Source organism: Pyricularia oryzae, chromosome 5 (genome assembly GCF_000002495.2).
Source record: "Pyricularia oryzae 70-15 chromosome 5, whole genome shotgun sequence".
NCBI lineage: Eukaryota > Fungi > Ascomycota > Sordariomycetes > Magnaporthales > Pyriculariaceae > Pyricularia > Pyricularia oryzae.
The window spans coordinates 1498986-1519402 of record NC_017852.1 but is presented as its reverse complement, the minus strand read 5'-3'; the positions used below and the strand labels follow the sequence as shown (position 1 = coordinate 1519402).

The window sequence follows — 20417 nt, the reverse complement described above, 5'->3', positions numbered from 1 at the left end:
CTCACCACGGACTAACCTTTTAATGTAGCCACACTGTAAAATAACATTAGCACTAACCGACGGATGGAGTTGGTGATTTCAAATCTATTAGATCTGTTTATTCCTCATTAACCATGCCGTCATCTAACATCCATCGTAGCAAATATTGACCGTGCCGATCTAAATCGTGCCGATATGTCCAGCCCACCTGGATACCTATAGCAAGCGCTCATGGTGCGGTCAACGGTTGCAGCATCCCCTCGAACGCCTTGCCGCCGCCACCCGCACAAACGCCCTCGTCCCCTTCCGCCCATCTACTCGAAAACAGCGGCTTCAGAGAATGGTTCCGAAGCTGTACACTGTTAGCCAAACTATGCCCAAACCTAGTATACCTGCAACAAGCAAAAAGTATGAATAAGAATTGTTGGATCTTGGAACGCACCCAAAAGTCTTCTTGATGCTCCGCACGTAGTACTCGAGCCAGTTTTGTTTCGTCACCTCCTCCTGTCCGATCGGCACCCCGCTCCAGTTGACGCGCATGGTCGTCACGCCCTCTCGGTCGTTTTGGTCAAACTCGATCTCGAGCTTGGAGAAGTGGCCCGCGGGCCATTGCCTCAGCCTCCAGCTCTGGACGATCTTGGTCGGCTCCTGCAGGTCCAGGAACTCGCCCTCAACGTTGCCGCCAAACAGCTGGAACTTGCCGCCCTTCTTGGCGCCCTCAAACACCCGCGGGGCCTCGCGCGTGAACGCGGCCAGCCTTTGCGGGTCGGTAAAGGTCTGGTAGAGCTCTGCGGCGGTCGTCCGGAACTCTTCTTGGTCCGTCACCGTTGTCGTGTTGACGACGCTGCCGGTGGAGTTGGTCTGGGCTGTGGTCGAGGTGGTGGCCTTTGCTGCCGCCCCGCTGGGTGCGTGGACTTTGGGTGTGGAGAAGCCGCTGGAGGGGTTTGAGCCGGGAGCGTGCTGGATGTCCTTGCCGTGCTCGGCGATGAGGGCCGGGGCCAGCTTGACGAACTCGGATCGCAGCTTCGGGACCAGCTTGGACCTGACGGCGTCCTTGACTGGCTGCTTCTCTTTGGAGTCGGAGTAGATGTCGATTTCGAACTGTCATGTCCGTTTAGCTACCAATACGCCCGTTTACGCCACTCTTCGGATTGCTAGCGCACGTACCACAAACTCGTTCTCCTCGGTGTCGTGGGCAACCTCGGGGATTGTGATTGTTCCAGTCACCTCGTCGCCGTCGGCAATGTTACCTGGACAGTGGTAGAAAGCCGATTAGCCGCGACGTTCATCAAGTCTACGAAACAAGACACGACCAACTACAAAAAGCCACAGGTTGCAACAAAAGTCTCGGCACGAGAAAATGCTTGAATTACTACGGATTTAAACTCACCTGAGTACTCAAGAACTAACTTGACATCAAAGATGGTAATGACCTTGCCCTTGCGCTGGCTGACGTCGACGTCGCCGTCCATGCTGACAACCTTGCTAACCTTTGCCGTGACATCGCCATCCTGTACTTCGAGCTTTGTGAGGTTGTCCTGGAACCACTGCTTGGCCCATGGTGCAACGTCCTTGTTGACCCAATGCCAGTTGTTCGGATTGTGCAGCACCATTGTTGAGGGGGTGTCTGTCGCGAAGAGGGGTATGTGTGGTTTTTAGTTCTGAAGAGAATTGTCAGCCTCGCCGCTCGCTACAACGCCGTGTGAATTCGAAGGGTGTGTAGGTGTTCCGGGTCAGGAGTTTGTCCGAAGACTGCAGCTTTATCATCAATGGAGGGAGTACAAGTCGCCCTATGACTGGTGCCAGCTGGTGGTATCATCATTGGAATGGGGGCACGAGGCAAGAAGGTAGGAATGCAAAAGTAGTTTCGAGGATACGTACCAGGAGAAAAAGCGCGCAAAAACGTATCTAAATTAGTATGTGAGTGGTTTTTCGGATCTACGACGTTGGAGAAACCCCGAGTATTTTGGAGGTTAGAGATGCGATGATTAGGGAGAGAGGTGGGAGTGAATGTAGAGTTAAAAGAAAGGAAAACAGAGATGGAAGGTGTCTCGAGCTTCTGCGCGCAAAATAGAAGATTCGATGTGCTTCGAGTGGGCTCCGGCGCGGTGAAGAATTACTGCCATGGGCTTAGCTAATCGGACCAAGCTAGGAAGCTGCCCCACCAAAGCTCAGGTACAGGCGAAGCTCTTTGCATTGAATTCCGAAGCTTATTAGGCAACATGGAAACTTCTGTTTAGCTGGCAAGGCTGGCGACGGCTGGCCATAGCGATCAGCTCTTTTGGTGTGCTCAAAACTGACACTTGTGTGTTTTGCAGGTCCAATCGGGCAGACGCAACGCTCCTGTGGCAACTCACAAGTCTCATCCGTCAGTGTTTGGCGGCCTATTGCAAAGTCCAGGAAAATATGCAGTCTCGGATTCATCTGTCAAAATACACACCTTTTGCTTCGATCGCGAGGCTTGGCTTCTATAGATGACGAGGCAATTATCGTGTGTGTTTTTAGACAATGAACTTGGCTCTCGCTAGAGGGGCGGCTGGATCAGACCATGGTCAAGATGTTTCACGAGCGAGACCGGCCGGTATCAAGCAAGGATTGGTAGTTTGGAAGAGATGATCAAGCCGCGGTCTTGTGTCTCGTGGCATCCAACAACACTTGTAGCTACATTTTTGGTGTGCCTTGGTTAGGCATCTGTTGCTAACGTGCGGGCTTGTATATCTCGAAGCATATATTGGCTTGTAGGTCGACCACACTCCAAGCGAGAGGCCGACAAACACCAACGCAAGAACTCCAAAGCTCGCCGTGAAGATAAAACTTCGAGCTGATTTCTAGCAGGGCCTCCGTCAATGCCACAATGGAATGTAAGTAAGATTTCTGGCTTTCAATCCGGGATACCTTTGAGTTCCACGCACATATGGCGCGAGCCCATTTTATGGGTTAGGGCCTGTCCTCTATGATTCTCCATCAACCTTGTTGCTCTTTGTGATCAAGCATCGGGCGATTTCATCCAAAGTCGCGATAGCATACACGCCCCATTATATATTGATAGAGTACACTGCCCCTAAAGTATCATGCGAGGGAGCATGCCGTTGCCAGCCACACGCCATTGGCTCACATGCCAGGCCTTTTTGGTGCGTGGAGTCAATTATAGCAGGTTAAACCACCTTGCTGTCAAAACAGGAGCCCCTGATTGTGATAATATCCAGCAAGGCTCTTAACAAGTCGGCTAATCAAGGCATTGTCTACCAGTAGTATATTCCTCAGCAGCCCCCGGATACCCGTGAACTGCAGCAACAGAGCTGTCTGGCACCAGGGAAACACCGAGAGATCTTGCTAGCAGCTTAGACTTGTGATTTATGATTTAAATTACGATGGTGCATACAACATTATCAGGGACTCGCCTACCCCTGCCTGGCCCGGCCATATCAGTAACATGGGAGAACAGTTTCACTGCTATCCTCACCACCAATGCCATTCTTGTCTTGGTAAAACATTCTTTGTCTTTGAGCAATTGCAAGGCAACTCGCTCACAACAGCATGCCACCCACCGCCATGACCAGCCCAGCAACCCACCCATCGAGCTGCTGTCCACGAACAGCAGCGCCCGTGCCCGCAGACGTGGTGGGATCCCCGGCCCTGGGCCCCGTCGGGGTGGGGTCTCCAGCCCTGGGGCCGGTCGGGGCCGGATCGTCGAAGAAGGGATCGAGGCTGGTGGTGGGCGTTGGGCTGGAGAGCGTGGTCGAGCGCGTGGTCCGCGTCGTCGAGGACGAGGAGCGGGTCGTTGTCGGGGTGGACGACTGGCTCGAAGCCGTTGCGCTACCACTACCGCCGCCGCCGCCGCCGCTGCTGCCACCGCCCGTACCGCATCTTCCGTTGGTCAGGCAGGTCTCGCCGGCGTCGCAGTAGCCGGTCAGGCAGCAGACTTTGCCCTGCGGCATGCAGCTATCACGCGGGGGGGTTTTACATTCCGCAATCAGCGAGATTTCCTTCAGGTTTGGGATGTGAAAGACGGGCGTGGGGGAGGAAATCGGTGTGGTATACTAACCCAGTGTTACACCGCACTTGGTCGTCGCGGCAGACGCCGGGGCCTGAGCAGGTCTTGCCCAGCGGGCAGCAGGTGTTGCTGCCTGAGCAGTACTCTCCTGTCTCGCAGTAGCCGCGACTACAAAGTCACAAAAAAGACAAAGTGGTCAGCATGGTCTTGCAAGCATTGGCGAACTTGAAAATTTGAGATCAAGGAAGTGAGCAAAGTCCGCTTACGTGCAGCACACGAATCCGATGGGCATGCAGCCACTGTTGCACCGGACAGACCCAGGGGAGCAGGTGCCCTCCTGCCGGACTTGAATGGGGGAAAAGTCGGCGCCGCCCATGAGCTGTGCCAAGGAGACCTCTGAAGCTGATGGGGTCTCGGCCATGACCTGGCATGCCACCATGGCAAGGCCGAACACAAGCTTGAGGACTGTCATGTTTTGGGCTTGAGGCAGTGTGAGTATGCTCGAGAGGTAAGAGGAGGCAATGTCTTTCTCTTGCTTGACTGGTGGTGGCTGAAAAAACGAGACCAGCGAGCATGCAGAATAGACAAACTCGTCGGCGGGTCGAAGTTACCCCCGAAGACTTATGTGCTTTTTTCTCAAGAGCCCCATCCTGACCGAAACATCGGGTTCCCAACCCAACAAGTTCGGCATCCTTTCACCGTCCATTCCAGAATGGTGTAGGGTTCCGGGCTGAACTGTATTTTCTTGGGTTTTTGGAGCGTGTATATCCACGCTTCCAGCAACCTCGACGACGCCGGATAGGGTACCCTCGAATAAATGACATTCCGCATATAACGTGGGCGCGTTGCAAGTCGCCTTGGCACTCAAATAAGCGGAGAATGTACAACAACAGCAAAATTACGGTCAGCAGACAACGCAGCAGCTGAAGGGCTTAGCGAATGCAGCAAGGGCGGGATCGGCATCGAGCTCTGGCTCAGCTGGGGCGCAGTCCACCCCCGCACCCTTCAGCTCAGTGCAACGGTACCCGAACCTGCCAGAGGAATGAAGCTTTTTTTTGTGTGTGTTTGTCCAGGTCAGTCAGCAAGTTTAGGAACCGAATTCCAGTTTGGGGTGTGACGTCGATGCAGCTTTGTTGTCCATGTCTGCAACAGCGAATCGCACCACCACAGAGAATTGGCCACCCTGAGCAATTGCAGATATTTTATTGTGGTAATTACAGCCCCAGTAACAAGATAATCTACTGCATGCTGTTGCATGCTTCCACTTATAAGTGGAAATATGTGGGCATGCAAGAGGTAGTAAAAGTCGAAAGCTATATTAACAAAGGGCAACAAAGAACAGTGACATATACGAGTCCTTGATTAGAGACCAAATTTGGAAATCCTTCCCAGACAAAACACAAGACAGCCTTCGTCCCCAAAGCACTGCAGCCCCAAACGAAACATTGGCACACATCAAGGAGGGGGATCACAGGCCTTTTGATTGGGGCTCGCGCAGGGGTTCCCCTTCAGGGCCCAGGTGGGCGCGGGATACTTGTTCTCGCGCAGGCACCAGCAAAAGGTGCTCATGGCAGCCGGGTAGCCGTTGTACTTTCTGCTGCAGGCGGAGCGCCCGCGCCAGCCCGCCGTTTCCGGGATTTGCAGCAACGGGTCCCAGCGGTCGAACCGGAGCTCCGAGACCTCGGACCAGAGGAAGGTCCGGCACCACTCGGACACCTGCGCGCGGGCCGTGGGGCCGTACTTGGCCACCGTCTTGTAGCACTGGTTCTGGACGGCGTCGGACCCCACGTCGTCGCACTGCAGGTCCGGCGGCGGCTTGGCCCCCTCGGGCGCGGCGGTCGGCAGCACCTGCAGGATCCCGGCGCGGAAGGCCGGGGTGCGGGTCGGGGCGGCGGCGGCGGCTGCTGAGGTGGCGCTGGGCGGCGGCAGGGTCTGCAGGCCCGGGTCGGTGAGGGGCGCGAGGTGGGCGTAGCTGAAGGCGTCGCCGTCGAGCTTGGACGAGACGCAGTAGTAAAAGTGCGCGAGCAGCCGGCCGGGGCAGTCCTCGACCCGCCCGATCTGCGGGTTGATCTGGAGGAAGCGCTCCAGCGGTATGCCCGAGGCGAGGGCCAGGGAGATGCACGTGTCGCCCGGCAGGGCCTCGCGGAAGCCGAGACAGTTTGCCCTGTCGACGCCGGGCTGGAGGAACTCGTCGGGTGGCGCCGATGCGAACCCCGGGGCGGCGGAGACGCCTCTGAGGACCCCGTGCGCCGCCAGGGCCGTGAGGCAGGCCTTGAGGCCAATCATGGTGGTCTGGTTCGAGCTGAGCTGGTGTTTGATGGGAAAAGGGTGCAATTTGTGAAGTTGTGAACATTGAGTATACACGGGAGTACAGGAGTCGCGAAAGACGCTGCCCTTCAACCTGGCCATAACTGCGAAGAATGCCTCGAAATGGTGGGTTTATATTGTTTTCCTATCAAAGAGGCTGGCAGTTGACATCCGGACTCAAAGAAATAGAAACGCCCAAAAGGGGTCTGAATAAGACCGGTGAGTATCTGAGAATGTGTTTAGTCTTGTGGGGGGCCCTATTCAGATCCCGATGCGGCGAATTCGCCTTTGCGCAACACAAAAGAGACTCAATAGAGGTTGTTCAATGCAGTTCTCGGCGATAAACTTGACAAATTGCCGCTTCGAATAAGGGATATTCGGGGGCCGTTGTACCCCAAAGCTACCCTTTTCGGGAGTACATGTTCTCTGGAAGCCCAAAAATCGATCCAGTCACGATTCTTTACACACTTGCAACAAGCACGTACGACCACACCTACTGGAAACTCGGGATGCCCGTGACCGGTTTGGTAAGTATGACTTTTGTAGGTTGGTGGGTGATAAACTCACCGAATTGCCTTTTTAGACTGTCCAACAGCCGATACAGCCAGCAGACACCCCGCCAGCAACACTCTAGAGATGCTGCTTTTAAATCGCATTTTTGACATGATGTGGAGAGAAGCGCATGGAGCCGAGTAGAAGCCGGACGACTCTGGTTTGCTGCTGTGACTTTGCGTGTCTTTGATAATTCGATGAAAGATGTCATTCCCATGTTGGAGATAATTGGCACTTTGTAGCAGTCTAAACCGGCTTGTCTGTACGCTACTAGAGCTAGGCCAAGTAGATTCATGACAACATCTATCTGGAGTCTTGATCCGCAAGGCAATCCAACTTTCACTCCCCAGATTTGTAAATTCAGGTCCAAGACAGAGTAAGCAGTTAAATACAAGAGTAACATGGTTCTGTATACCTCAGCCTCACTGGACGGCTGTTTTGGTGGCCTCCTTGATTGGGACCAACAGTGTTGTCGTGCTTCACGTTGCCGCTTTGGCTGTTAGTTCTAAGGGTATGTAGAAGTGGAGTAGGATTGGATTGCTTGCGGTTCTCCAAAAAGAAGACACCATATGGCGGTTGGAAGTTGACTTGATTGACCAGTCTCATGGCACTGGAGCTCTTGGCCTTGGTTGGTGTGTACTCCAGCGAGTTCCTGCAGCCTGGGCACGCGCCTTCCATTTGTCAAGCGCCCTTTGTGCAGCCCCCTCAAATTCACCCGCTTCATTCAGTCAACAACCTCAATTCCCCAGTCCACCTTTTTTTCTTTTTCACTATTTATCTCGAGATCATGGCCGCTACCATACCGCAACATCTCCAGATCATCAACACCTCATACCCCGCCCAGGATCGCGGCCATGATGCCGACAGCGACGGCCCTCTGTTCAGTCGCTTCTCCCAGCTCCCACCCGAGCTGCGGCTGCGCATCTGGCATTCCTCGCTCGAGGACCACCGCCGCTGGCTAAAGATCGACATCGCCACCGGGCCCCTGGCCCCTCCGGTCCTGTACACCCCTCCAGCCGCCGCAGCCGCCCCCGAGATCCCGGCGTACTCGACGCGCAACCAGCTCGGCAACGTGATCAGCGGCCGCAGCTACATCGCCAGCACGCGAGGCCTGCAGCTCCACAGCAAGCTGCTGCGCACCAGCCGCGAGGCCCGGGGGGCGGCGCTGCGGTTCTACCGCGTCCACATCCCGCTGCACTTTTGGGCGGATCCTGTCGACAGGTACCTGCCCCTCACCACGCTCGACAGGCACGTGCCCGTGCTGAGGGGCACGCTGTACTCGAATCCCGAGCACGACGTCGTCCAGCTCAGCTCGACGGCCCGCGGCGACGCGGACGACCAACATCCGCTCCTGGACTTTATCCACGACCTGAAAGCTTACGACCCGCGAGGGATTGGGATTTGCAATTTGGCGCTGGGCAGCTGCGGCATGAGGGACCTGCACTCCCTCGCGAAGCAGCGCCTGGATGCCCCCGCGGTGGATGCATTCGTCGACTGCGTTTCGCGGCTGCAGGGCATCATCTGGATGGCCGAGTCCTTTTCCGGTCGGGCCTTTGTGGGGTGGAGGCTGAGTCTGCCTCGTGCCGGCGTTCATTTCAACCATTCAATGCCCATCAGAGGCGCCAGCCCCCGATTCGACCTCGTCGGCCGAGACCCTCGGCCGGTCGGCCCTGAGCTGAAACACGTCGTGACCACCAGCACCAACCCTCGGCAAATGCACATCTGGTGGCATGAACTGCTAGAAAGGTGGGAAATCCGCCCAGTTCGGCCCATCAAGGAGCGGGTTCTTTTTGCTCACAGGACAGATTGGCCCAGTGCAAAAGGTGAAGTATGGGATGCACAATCGGCCCATGACTTTCTCAAGGAGGAAGAGAACAGCTGGATCAAGAGCCAGTTGAGCCAGCATGGTTTCATCCGGCAACTTGCTGGAAGGGTCCCGATTGAAGGCCCAAATGAGCTTGCGAATGCCACCAGGCCGGCCGTCGGGTTCTGGCTATTTCCCGTGGAAGCTTTGGGAGACGATGGTGAAAGAGTCGTCGATGGGACGCCTAGGAGGATGTTTGACCTTACGGGCCATTGGCCAGAACTAGCACTGTCACGCCTCTGGTGAACAGGTCCCTAGTTTGCCTGGTTACCGAAGAAGCCGCTTTTTGGCTAAACCAGCATGGAATAAGCGTGCAAGGCCTCGAATACATTGCGTTCCCCAAACGCTTCAAGACATCCGGTCCCTCAAGAGCCATAATGCGTAGTACGGAGAGATGGCGGAACATTTTTATCAACTTTCCCGGGGACATGCGCCGACCACAAAGCACTGAAGGCAGCGCTCCTAGACACCAAGTTGCAGGCTGCTGACAGCTGCCTATTCAGCAGCGAAAAGTGATGCGCAACACCAGTCGACACATTTTGGATTTATTTTCCTGGTCATTGTAACTGTTTGGAACAATGGCACAATTGATTCAGGGTGCGGCATAGATACGTTCGTTGTGCAGTGAGGCCAGGGTGCGTATTTGGAACCTAGAGCGCCCGTAACCCTCGGTGCTGTATGTTTTTGTTCTTGGCCATCTCTCCTAGTCAATTCCGCAAGCAGTCCGGTCCTAAAAGTAAGATCCAGCTGCTTGTTTGCAGAAAGCAAGGTCTGATTGGTAAATGGAAAGGGCGCCTCGTTTAAATGGATAATTTGGATGCGTTTCTTCGCCGTTTTTTCTTTTCTGCGATATTTTTAGACCAATGACGAGACGTCTAAAAGATCTCTCACAAAGTCCAGACAGTCAAGACTAGAACAGCATCATGTGACGTAGGGTGGAGCCGAGCGAAACAGTCACGTGCGGTCGATCCAGACTCACCCATTCCAAGTCAAATCATCATCGTTTTTTAGCGCCAACGCCATGATCTCGCTAACATCGTGATACTGCAACCTGGATATCTGGCCTGTGCTCATCGCATCAGTCTCACACACAATTCTAAATCTCTTTCTTGGAACATTAATGATGCCCTGGCTTGATTTATATGCTTTAGTTCCCTACATTACTCCAGCAGGCGCAACCCCTTGATTTGCGCCCCTCCCCCACATTGCGATTGAGCACAGTCCTTGGTTAACAGCCAGCTATCAAAATAGCCTTACCATTTTACTTGGAGCCATTGCTTGCTTGCGGTTTTGTTGTGCGAAGCGATGAGTGCAACCACTCTCGAAGGTTCTACAAGCCCCGATGCGCTCGCTGGGCTGCTGGTGAGTCATGACAAACTCTGTTCAGAGAGGGAATCATCGAAGGAAAAAGAACAGTTTTTATTCATCTTGTGTATACTAAAAACTTCGTAGGACGACTTCCGGCCATTCCTCGAGGAGAGCCTGATTCTGGCAATCGTGGGGGATTATGATTTAACCACACAAGCCGACGCCGCCAGGGGCACGCTGCAGTTGCTTGCCTCTGACGCCGAAAAGGAAGAGACGTCAACCTTCAACCCCAGCGGCATTGCCCTTGATGCTGTCTTGTCAGAGTCTGCGGACCACAGGGCAAGCGTCCTGGGGTCGACAAGGACAGACGAGACACCTTGGCTCTCTTCCGCGACGTCGGAAAGTCCTCCTCCCGACGCCGAGGATGGGCCTTGGGACGAAGGCCAAGATGTCCCGGACGACGAAAAAGAGGCAACTCTCATCGCCATGTTTCCAGAGATGAAGGTCTTTGATGTCAAATTTGAGCTTCAGCGCGCAAACGGCGACTTTGAAAAGGCCATGTTAGCCTTGTTGAACATCCAGTACTTGGATGAAGCTGGTGAACTGCAAAGGGGGACAGTGGTGGGGACGGAAAGCCCCGGCGCACGAAGCCGGAAGAAGGCCAAAGGCAAGAAAAAGGCTACTGCACCAAGCAACGGCGCAAAGTCTAATCTTCGTCTTGACGTGGCCTATAAGCTGAAGCCCGTTTCTTTGGACGAGCCTGACGAAGAATCTAGCTCAACCGCATCACCATTACGATCTCCATTATACAGCCCCGTCTCATCAGGCTTCGCATCGCCCACAAGATCATCGCCAGCCCCACAGGCTTCCCAACAACGGAAACCCCCAGCCGATCCTCTAAGCTGGCAGAGAGTCGAGTCGCGAAAGTCCGCAACTCCGAAAAACGCCCCCGCTCTCATCTCTGGGCTCCTTTCCCAAGATTCCTCCGCATCACTCCGCGACGCAGCGGGCCACTCCTTCGACCAGGCCCACAACGCATGGCGCCGCGGCCGCTCCGACCCGCTCTTCCGCACCGCCGCCGTCGTCTACTCGGAGCGCGGCCACTCCCAGGTCGGCGCGGCGCAGGTCCGCGAGCGCGCCGACTACGAAGCCCTCGTCGACCGCCAGAGCGCCGGCGACCCGGACCTCATCGACCTGCACGGGGTGCCCGTGCGCGAGGGCGTCGAGATGGCGCTCGCCAGGACGCGGCGCTGGTGGCGGCGGCTGGTCGAGACGGAGGAGCACGGCGTGCGGGCCGCCGCCCGGCAGAGGCCGTTTGTCGTCGTCACGGGCTCGGGGAACCACAGCGCCGGCGGAGTGTCGCGGCTTCGGCAGTCGGTCGGCGTGGCGCTCGCGCGGGATGGCTGGTGTGTGGAGGCGCAGACGGCCAAGTTTGTCGTTTCAGGGCGCAAAAGGCCTTGATCGAGGAGCGTGGTTTCCAGTGGGCGGTTTATCTCGGCACTATATTGCTAATTTGATTCGCTTTTGCATAGGTTCTGGGAATCTTTGTCATGAATTGGATAGAAATCAATCGGGAATGACAATCTTGTTAATAGATATTAGCTATTATCTTGCAGAGTTAAAATACTTAGACTCTTCACCATGATTAACTGTGCTTCGGGATGCTGTGAGTTAAAATGCGCCTGGTGTATTACTAGCATACTAATACGGCATCCCTCGGTAGCTCTCTTCTGCGACTGCGAGGCTCTGGTTCCTGTGGGTTAGATACGATTTAGTTCAGAGCGTTAGCAGCTCTCACGAGCCTCAAAATCTGGCGGAACAAAGATGATGAGACTCAAATGCTATTACATTGACCTACAAATAATAGCACTACGAGACAGGAGAAACCTGACAGGACCAAAAAGGCAAATCACCTTGATCAATCATTCCTGACAGGGCAAATGAAATCTCATGCACCAAGCAGACAAATATATTTCGCCGTTGAGGACTACATCGATGCCATCGCCTCTGCGAAGTTGCCCGCGCCTTGTGAACAATCTGTTGTGGGCTGTTACCGCTGTGCGGGGCGGCAATAATGGCGTGCCAGCCGAAAAAAGTAAAGTTGTAGGCCAAGAAGAAAAGCCCAGCTCCCTTTATCCCGACGGTCATATAACCGGGCCCGTCTAAGAACCTGTGCCGCTGGGTGCCTCATTCAGGCTGGTCTCTAGGTACTGGTTGTCAAGTTGTTTAATCGGCTGATACGTCCACAAAATTCTATCCCAACAGCACCAGCAATGTAAGGAAGACGAAGCGAGCATTGAAGACCATTCACACCAAAATGTCGTTGCTTCGCTCTGCTGTTGGCTGCGGCGCCAAAAATCAGCGGCCTGGGTCTGTTATGGATCAAAGTCTCAGGCAGAGGAATACTGATAGCCACGTATGCGTAGCTGAGACATGGCGGCGCTGTTGAACGGCTGCTCGAATAAGCCGTAAATGCACATCGACGACCTATTCATGCTCTTCTAGATGTCAACCGAAAAAGGCCACAGCAATAACAAACGTAGGCAAGGTCTGCGAATAGACCAAGTGCGAGCACGTGGGCAGAGAAATCGGCGGAAATCTAGCCATGGTTACGAGGACAAAGTATATGCCCGACGGTCAATCTCACAATGTTGAATGAAAGAGTGTACCAAGTAATTAATTGTTGATCGGCATGAACGGGCCGCACCCCTGACTACAGCGGTAGTTTCATCCCAAACGAGTTAGTCCATCCCTCAGAACCAATAGGATGGACTGGAAGATATATTGGTGGGGCAGATCTATCAGCACGTGCAGGTACGTGGCTGGCGGCTTGGCAGGCTGGGGAAGAAGCTCGGGCCAAACACAAAGCACATACCTCTGACAGACGTCGTCATCGATGCAGGTGCATGAAGCTGCCTCGGTAGCTGGCTCACCCACTCCCACATTTGCCTTTGCCCACCTAGGTACGGACGACCTTGGTCGCAATCAACAATCTACATGTTAGGCAGGGACTCTGTTCAACTGCTTTCAATCCATCAACTCGGTACCAATCGCCTGCTCACTGCGAATCAGTGAATAATCCTTTGTTGAAACCGTGAAACCGTTGGAAACCCCGACAAACGGCCAGCGATAACCGTCTGATCAACCAAAGAACAACCTCCCCACTTTCGCAATTGCGGCTCACCTTCAACTCGACACCGACGTCGTCTCGGGGGCGACGAACTGCCTGCTCAAATCATGGCGAGGATCAGTTCCTTGGCCCTATCTGCCTCGCTGCTGCTAGCTAGCCTAGCTGCCGCCGAGCAGCCATGGACCCAGAAACACGAAGCCGGCCGCTGTGCCATGCGGGGGCACTGCGGCAAGAAGAGCTGGTTCGGCAAGGAGCTCCCTTGCGTTGACAACGGACCTGCCGAGAACCCTGACGAGGACTTTCGCAAGTTGCTTGTCGACCTGTGCGGGCCAAAGTGGGAGACAGGTCCAGTGTGTTGCGATAAATCGCAGGTACGTGAACCATTTCCTTGACATCGTTCGACCGACCTGGACTCGCGTGCTGACGTATCAATGCTATGACTAGGTTGAATCCCTCAAGTCTGAGCTGTCAACACCTCGGCAAATCGTGTCTTCGTGCCCTGCATGCAAAGACAATTTCTACAACCTCTTCTGCACCTTTACCTGCTCGCCCGACCAGTCCCTGTTTGTCAACGTTACCAAGGCTCAGGAAAAGAACGGAAAGCTGCAAATCACCGAGCTGGACCAGCTGATATCGAGTGAGTATGGAACTGGCTTTTATGACAGCTGCAAGGATGTCAAGTTCGGCCCGTCCAACTCCAAGGCGATGGACTTTATTGGCGGCGGCGCCAAGAACTACACACAGCTGTTGAAGTTTTTGGGAGATGAAAAGGCCATTGGATCACCGTTCCAAATCAACTTCCCGACAGAGTACTCGGAGCCGGCCATGTCGCCGCGGGAGATGAAGCCCAAACGATGCAACGACGATGATCCGAATTTCAGATGTGCCTGTGTCGACTGCCCTCAAGTCTGCCCCGAGCTTCCCGCCGTCAAGGAGTCTGGGTCTTGCCATGTCGGCTCACTCCCGTGCCTCTCGTTTGCTGCCATCTTCACTTACAGCATCATCCTGTTCAGCCTTGCCGTCGCGCTTACTGGTGGCTTTGTGCTCAAGAAGCACAACGAGCGTCGCCGTGAAAGGCTGAGACTTCTCCAGGATCCCGTTAGGAGCGACGACGAGGATGAGGGAGACCTCGTGCACAACAACGCCATGCTCGACCGGCCTCAGTCAAACTATCCCGTCAACTCGTGGTGCGACTCTGCTTTCAGCAAGCTCGGCCATACGGCAGCGAGATTCCCGGGTATCACCATCATCAGCAGCTTGATTATCGTTGCGGTCCTGTCACTCGGTTTGTTCAGGTTTGATATTGAAAAGGATCCTGCTCGGCTCTGGGTCAGCCCGACCTCGGCTGCCGCGCAAGAGAAGGCATTTTTCGACGCCAACTTTGGGCCGTTTTATCGCGCTGAGAAGATCTTCCTGGTCAATGACACCAACCCATCGTCTCCTGGCCCAGTCCTCAGCTACGACAACCTCATCTGGTGGATCGACGTCGAGAACAGTGTCAAGCAGCTCAAGGGTCCCAGATTTGGCGCAATGCTGCAGGATGTTTGCCTCAAACCAACTGGGTCCGCATGTGTCGTCCAGTCGGTAGCTGCCTACTTTGGTAACGACGCCGACAACGTCAGCAAGGGTGGATGGAAAGGCAACCTCCGGGACTGTGCGCGATCTCCAGTCGAGTGCCGACCAGACTTTGGACAGCCCATCGATCCCGGTATGATTCTGGGCGGGTATGGGGCTGGAGACGACATTGCAGATGCCCAGGCTATGACAGTGACGTGGGTTCTGAACAACTTCCCAGAAGGCACTTCCGAGGAGGCGCGGGCCATGGACTTTGAGGAGGCTCTGAAGAACCGCCTTCTGAAGCTTCAGGAGGAAGCTGCCGACAGGGGCCTGCGACTTTCTTTCTCGACCGAAATCAGCCTCGAGCAGGAGCTGAACAAGTCGACCAACACTGACGCCAAGATCATTGTGATCAGCTACATTGTCATGTTCCTATATGCATCCATCGCTCTCGGCTCCACCACGCTCAACTTTCGTGAATTCTTCCGCAACAAGTCACTCTTTTTTGTTCAGTCCAAGTTTGGCCTAGGCATCGTCGGCATCGCCATTGTTCTCTTGTCAATCATGGCTTCCATCGGTCTCTTCTCGTGGTTCGGGCTCAAGGTAACTCTGATCATTGTCGACGTTATCCCCTTTATCGTCTTGGCTGTTGGTGTCGACAACATCTTCCTCATTGTCCATGAGTTTGAGCGTGTCAATATCAGCCACCCTGACCTCGACGTCGAGCTGCGCATCGCAAAGGCTCTGGGCAGGATGGGACCGTCTATTCTGTTTTCGGCCGTCACCGAAACGGCGTCCTTTGCACTGGGTGCTTTCGTGGGCATGCCTGCGGTGCGCAACTTTGCCATCTACGCTGCCGGCGCGGTTTTCATCAATGCGCTTTTGCAGGTAACCATGTTCGTCTCATTCTTGACCCTGAACCAGCAACGTGTCGAAGACTGCCGCATGGACCTGTTTCCGTGTGTGCAACTCAAGTCAGCGCGCATCCATCTCAATGGCACTGGCAATCTTGGGCCGCGATACCATGAGGCCCCACAGGAGAGCATGCTGCAGCAATTCATCAGGAAATACTATGCACCTGCTCTTCTCGGCAAAAAGGTCAAGGCTGTTGTTGTCCTCGTTTTCTTGGGCGTGTTCACCGCAGGAGTGTCGTTGATCCCCGAGGTCGAACTTGGTCTTGACCAGCGCGTGGCCATTCCGGACGATTCTTATCTTATCCCTTACTTTAACGACCTCTACGCCTACTTTGAGTCGGGTCCGCCGGTCTACTTTGTTACCAAGGAGTCCAACTTCACACAGAGGGAGCACCAACAGGAAGTTTGCGCTAGGTTCACGACGTGCAACGAGCTCTCCATGACCAACATACTGGAACAGGAGCGCAAGCGACCGGAAATTTCTTACATCGCCTCCCCGACCGCAAGCTGGATCGACGATTTCTTCCTGTGGCTGGACCCGGATCTGGGAGAGAGCTGCTGTGTGGAGAACGGCAAGGCTTGCTTCGCCGACCGCAATCCACCGTGGAGCATCACCATGTCGGGAATGCCCAAGGGGCAAGAGTTTGTGCACTATCTCGACAAGTTCATCCAGTCGCCCACGACCGAGGAGTGCCCTCTGGGAGGTCAGGCTGCGTATGGCGATGCTGTGGTCATTGACCACGAAAAGACTACCATTGGCGCCTCGCATTTCCGCACGATGCACACACCTCTGCGCAGCCAAAGCGATTTCATCAAGGCTTATGCTTCAGCGCGAAGAATCGCAAATGATATCAGCGCACAGACGGGCACCGAGGTCTTCCCTTATAGTGTTTTCTACATCTTCTTCGACCAGTACGCAAGCATTGTCGACCTCACCCTAGCTCTCGTCGGTTCGGCGCTTGCCTTGATTTTCGTCATCTCCACTGTGCTCCTCGGATCCTTCATCACAGCTGCCGTCGTCACTGTCACTGTCATGATGGCTGTCGTTGACATTGTAGGCGCCATGGCTGTGATGGGTGTTTCGTTGAACGCCGTTTCGCTGGTCAACCTGATTATCTGCGTGGGAATTGCAGTCGAATTCTGTGTGCACATTGCGCGCGCCTTCATGTTCCCGTCTCGGACCTTTATGGAACGGGCAAAGAACCGCTTCCGTGGCCGTGATGCTCGTACCTGGACTGCCTTGGCCAACGTCGGCGGGTCGGTGTTCTCGGGCATCACAGTCACCAAGCTTCTCGGAGTGACGGTGCTGGCCTTTACTCGGTCCAAGATTTTCGAGATTTACTACTTCCGCGTGTGGGTCGCGCTCGTCATCTTTGCGGCAACCCACGCGCTCATCTTCTTGCCAGTAGCGCTCAGCCTGCTCGGTGGCGAGGGTTACGTCGATCCCGAGAGCATCGGGGGACTCGAGGAGGACTTGGCAGCTCGGCGGTACAGGGCCACGCTTGATCACTATTCAGACTCGGAGGACGATGAGTAGATGGTGTGATGGGGGCGGCATTTCATTTGTTAGCACGGAGACGGGAGCAGAGAAGCGGACTGTCAAGTCGAGGTGGCTGGGTGGTTGGAGGCCTACCGGACGGTTGAAGAACGAAGCGGTTTTAATCTGTAGATCTACCTGTATCGATTATGTCGGAAGAGTTGGATGCTGAATGGGCCACCTTAGATAGAATGGCCACAACCTAGCGGAGAGGAAGTTTTATTTGTTGTATTTGTTCCCCAACACAGTCTTTACTATTCACTCTAACATTGCGCCAGCTGTTGTTTGTTAGGTCAATATTTGACAGTATTCTTTCGGCTGCTCGTCGGTCGTGCGTTTCTGTTTGCATCGAGACCTTGTCTCTTTTCTTCTGCCTACAAGTCTTGCTGGTAATTGTACTGGTGGTCCTCGGTTGTCTTGGTGTTTATTGCCACTCATTACATCCATTCGTGCTTGCTCCTCAATCGACTTTTACGTTGCTGCTTTTTCCGTCAACTGGCGAGGGCAATAGCCACAATCCTCGGCCCCAGAGTCCCCTCAATTTGGAGTGTGATATTTCCCGCGATCCGGTGCGCCGTACCCAGTCACAAAATGCCCGGACACATGGCAACCAGCACGTCGTCTCCACACTTGTAAGAACAGCTGAAGTAAAGTCATAGTCGCGGGGAGCCATGGGCCTATCATGGCATCTAGACCTCGTTTCACTCAATCGTAAACACAAAACACTTGCCGTCGCCAGCCTCACGTGTCCGGGCGCACATATCCTTTGCCACAAAGGGCCCATCCTCTTGCATAATCCTGACAAGCTCACGGCAGGCAGCTTCGAGCTCTTGGTCCTCGAGGCTGGAGTTCCAACTGTTGATCATCCAGCTGGTGATTTGCAAGATGCCGACGCGACGAAAGTGTCCTCGACGGGGCCCAGAACGCTGGAGCGCAAGGCCATAGATCTCTGGTCGCTTTGGGAACGTGCCTTGCTCGTCCTCGACTGTCTGCGAAACCATGGGGAGGACGTATATAGGCTCGTGGGCTTCCTCAATCTCGCAATCCATATCGATGCTCACGCGGACCGAGCTTGTGCTGAAACCCACCACGACGGACTTTTCGATAATCCCAACCGTGTTTGCTTTGATGAGGGACGCAGAAGCCAGCGTCAGCTCGCCACCAACAACCGCCCCAAACGGATCGACGCCGTCTGCTGGCCTCGTCCAGGCGTCCAAAACCTCGGCGTGATACTCGGAGTGATGGGCTTTCCCCTCGTCAGCTGGCAGGTTTATCTGGAAAAGCATCCAGCCATCGCCAGACGCCCAGCACCAGGTCGGGGCTCGCCACTCTGGTCGCGGAAGGACATCTACGCGAGACCAGCACAGTTGTCTTACTAGGCCCTCCTTCCACATGCCCGCCAGGTATGTGTCCTTTGTGATTTCGTGCTGCCTCTTTGCCACTCCCGACAGCGCGGGCAAGAAATCTGAGCCATGGGTCAGGCGTGCCTCGGAATAAATCATGGCTATCAGATGCCAGGGGTACGGCTCGTCTGGTGGCAAAACTTTTACCGCCATCCAGCTGTCAAAGGGGAGAGGTAAATCCCCAAACTTGAGGTCGGTTCTGCACTCGTAAGCCATACCGCGGTCTCCAAAATAAACGGTCCGGGGCGCCAATAACCTCTCCTGGAAAGCCCAGGCCCTTGTGCTGAGGTGGGTGTCGATGATGGTGTTGGTAGCTGCGTTCTCGACAAAGAATAAATACGCCCCCTTCCTGTGATGCTCGTCAAACCGTGACAGGAATGCAAAGCGTTTGCGATCGCCCGTGTGGAAGAAGCCTTCGTCCACGCTTTTGGCACAGGTGGCGGCGATATTGAGATAACTACCTCCGTATATTTGATGCATCCGAACCGATTCTTTGAGCCAGTCCGAGTAGTCGTCCTCATCCTGGATGATACACAAAGCGTCGATCCAGATGTAGGGTATGCCCATCTTTTGCACGATTTCGATGGCATCTCGAAGGGTTCGGGGCAAGCCGTCGGCCGGGATGTCTTGCAGAAAGGATTCGAGGTTGTTTTGCCCGAGTTTTATAAAGTCGTCTGTGCCCCAGCAATAGCTAAGTGTGGCGTACTTGACGGGCCCGGAACTGAGGCTTTTGGTCGTGACCAGTCTCAGGCCATTGTCGACCGATATTAGTCTGGTGGGCAGTTCGGATTCGCCCTTGTACTGAACGGCACATTTGTGGCGCTCATCGCATTGTTTCATCCACGCGGCCAGAAGAAATAAAAATTGGCCAACTTCATCTTCATCTTCATCTTTAACCTCGGTGCCTTCATCTTCATGTTCAAACAAAGGTGTAAGCAACATGATTCAAAATATAATGGTCGGTTTGTAAAAACTTGCCTTGGAATTCGACAATAGATTTCCAATCACAACGTTCGGGTGGCTCCGTCGCAAATCTTCCTGGCCAGTTAATCCAGCATTCCCACTTGTCGCTGCTCTTCCGCTTTATTCCAAGAGATGCCGTTGCCCCATTCCCTAGGAATGATAATCGCGCTTCAATTATGCGAAATTGTAAAAGACACCTCGTCGACAGAACGCTGAGCATGAACTGGCAAAAGTGGCATCCCATTCGACTCGCAGCTTCCACCTCCTTCGTGTCGAGGGCTCTGCCGGTAGTGACTTGATTTTCCTGCAAGCCTAGCGCCGGCCAGTCCGCAAGCTGTCCCCGGCATTTGCCGCAAAAGTTGTTTTTGACGGCAGCAGCAGGCATCAGCCGCTGTATCTGGAGCTCAATGTCATCGTCATCGAGCCTGTCCAGCGCAAGGTCCTGGATTATGGGCAATTCGTAGATGTCATCTACAGGAGCTTCCAGGTATTCTCTGAGCCAATTTTCCCAGTCACCTCTCTTGTCATGATCCATGTCTGGATTGGACAGCAACGACTTGGACTGGTGGTAAATGTCAAAATTCCAACCTATGCGGACAAAAGAGGATGCTTGGGTAGGACACGACATGCACCGCACAATTTAACAGAGACCGCGGCAGGGTGGAGGGGTCTTGTGGTCCACCGCCCACAACACATGCATGCTGTTTTGGTAAGGCTGCTGCTGTTCGGAGTGGAAGAAACAGAGCCCCAACACAGGACGCAGATAAGCCGGATCCAAACTTTTACCTAGGTATTGAGGTGGAGTTGACCATACTTGAGAGCCCGTCGCAAGAGAACCGGTTGCCGTTATCCTTTGTCTGCAACAGCCCTGCAACAGCCCAGCAACAGCCCAGCAACAGCCCAGCAAAA

General features: G+C 54.5%; 7 protein-coding genes across 7 annotated transcripts; 3 read left to right on the top strand and 4 right to left on the bottom strand.

The window, feature by feature from the left end:
- Positions 1–312: 312 nt before the first annotated feature.
- MGG_00814 (hsp90-like protein) lies at positions 313–1592 on the bottom strand (the record flags this gene model as incomplete). The annotated part of the gene is made up of 4 exons (XM_003718121.1): positions 313–331; positions 422–1080; positions 1147–1229; positions 1370–1592. 4 exons carry the CDS (start codon positions 1590–1592, stop codon positions 313–315), a joined length of 984 nt encoding a protein of 327 aa, XP_003718169.1.
- Positions 1593–3506: 1914 nt separating this feature from the next.
- On the bottom strand, positions 3507–4511 carry MGG_00815 (uncharacterized protein; the record flags this gene model as incomplete). Its single annotated transcript, XM_003718120.1, has 3 exons — positions 4240–4511; positions 4025–4141; positions 3507–3921 (listed from the first exon to the last, which is right to left on the bottom strand). The coding sequence occupies exons 1-3, from the start codon at positions 4443–4445 to the stop codon at positions 3507–3509; spliced, it is 738 nt and encodes a 245-aa protein (XP_003718168.1). The 5' UTR covers positions 4446–4511.
- Positions 4512–5428: 917 nt separating this feature from the next.
- Positions 5429–6259, bottom strand: MGG_00816 (uncharacterized protein; the record flags this gene model as incomplete). The annotated part of the gene is made up of 1 exon (XM_003718119.1): positions 5429–6259. One exon carries the CDS (start codon positions 6257–6259, stop codon positions 5429–5431), a length of 831 nt encoding a protein of 276 aa, XP_003718167.1.
- Positions 6260–7568: 1309 nt separating this feature from the next.
- On the top strand, positions 7569–9342 carry MGG_00817 (uncharacterized protein). Its single transcript, XM_003718118.1, has one exon. The coding sequence runs from the start codon at positions 7620–7622 to the stop codon at positions 8940–8942; it is 1323 nt and encodes a 440-aa protein (XP_003718166.1). The 5' UTR covers positions 7569–7619; the 3' UTR covers positions 8943–9342.
- A 659-nt stretch (positions 9343–10001) lies between these two features.
- MGG_00818 (uncharacterized protein) lies at positions 10002–11895 on the top strand (the record flags this gene model as incomplete). The annotated part of the gene is made up of 5 exons (XM_003718117.1): positions 10002–10058; positions 10149–11434; positions 11621–11670; positions 11728–11759; positions 11872–11895. The coding sequence occupies 5 exons, from the start codon at positions 10002–10004 to the stop codon at positions 11893–11895; spliced, it is 1449 nt and encodes a 482-aa protein (XP_003718165.1).
- A 1006-nt stretch (positions 11896–12901) lies between these two features.
- MGG_00819 (niemann-Pick C1 protein) lies at positions 12902–17624 on the top strand. The gene is made up of 2 exons (XM_003718116.1): positions 12902–13505; positions 13579–17624. Exons 1-2 carry the CDS (start codon positions 13242–13244, stop codon positions 17140–17142), a joined length of 3828 nt encoding a protein of 1275 aa, XP_003718164.1. The 5' UTR covers positions 12902–13241; the 3' UTR covers positions 17143–17624.
- MGG_00820 (uncharacterized protein) lies at positions 17153–20135 on the bottom strand. The gene is made up of 2 exons (XM_003718115.1): positions 19524–20135; positions 17153–19456 (listed from the first exon to the last, which is right to left on the bottom strand). The coding sequence occupies exons 1-2, from the start codon at positions 20041–20043 to the stop codon at positions 17844–17846; spliced, it is 2133 nt and encodes a 710-aa protein (XP_003718163.1). The 5' UTR covers positions 20044–20135; the 3' UTR covers positions 17153–17843.
- Between the last annotated feature and the right edge of the window lie 282 nt (positions 20136–20417).

What these genes read in the sequence shown, in the direction of transcription:
- MGG_00819 (XM_003718116.1), top strand. Translation starts at nt 13,242, where the DNA reads ATGGCGAGGATCAGTTCCTTGGCCCTATCTGCCTCGCTGCTGCTAGCT. An exon ending in TGTGTTGCGATAAATCGCAG is followed by an intron (nt 13,506 to 13,578) that starts GTACGTGAACCA and finishes TGCTATGACTAG; the next exon opens with GTTGAATCCCTCAAGTCTGA.
- MGG_00817 (XM_003718118.1), top strand. Translation starts at nt 7,620, where the DNA reads ATGGCCGCTACCATACCGCAACATCTCCAGATCATCAACACCTCATAC.
- MGG_00820 (XM_003718115.1), bottom strand. Translation starts at nt 20,043, where the DNA reads ATGGATCATGACAAGAGAGGTGACTGGGAAAATTGGCTCAGAGAATAC. An exon ending in ATCTATTGTCGAATTCCAAG is followed by an intron (nt 19,457 to 19,523) that starts GCAAGTTTTTAC and finishes TTGAACATGAAG; the next exon opens with ATGAAGGCACCGAGGTTAAA.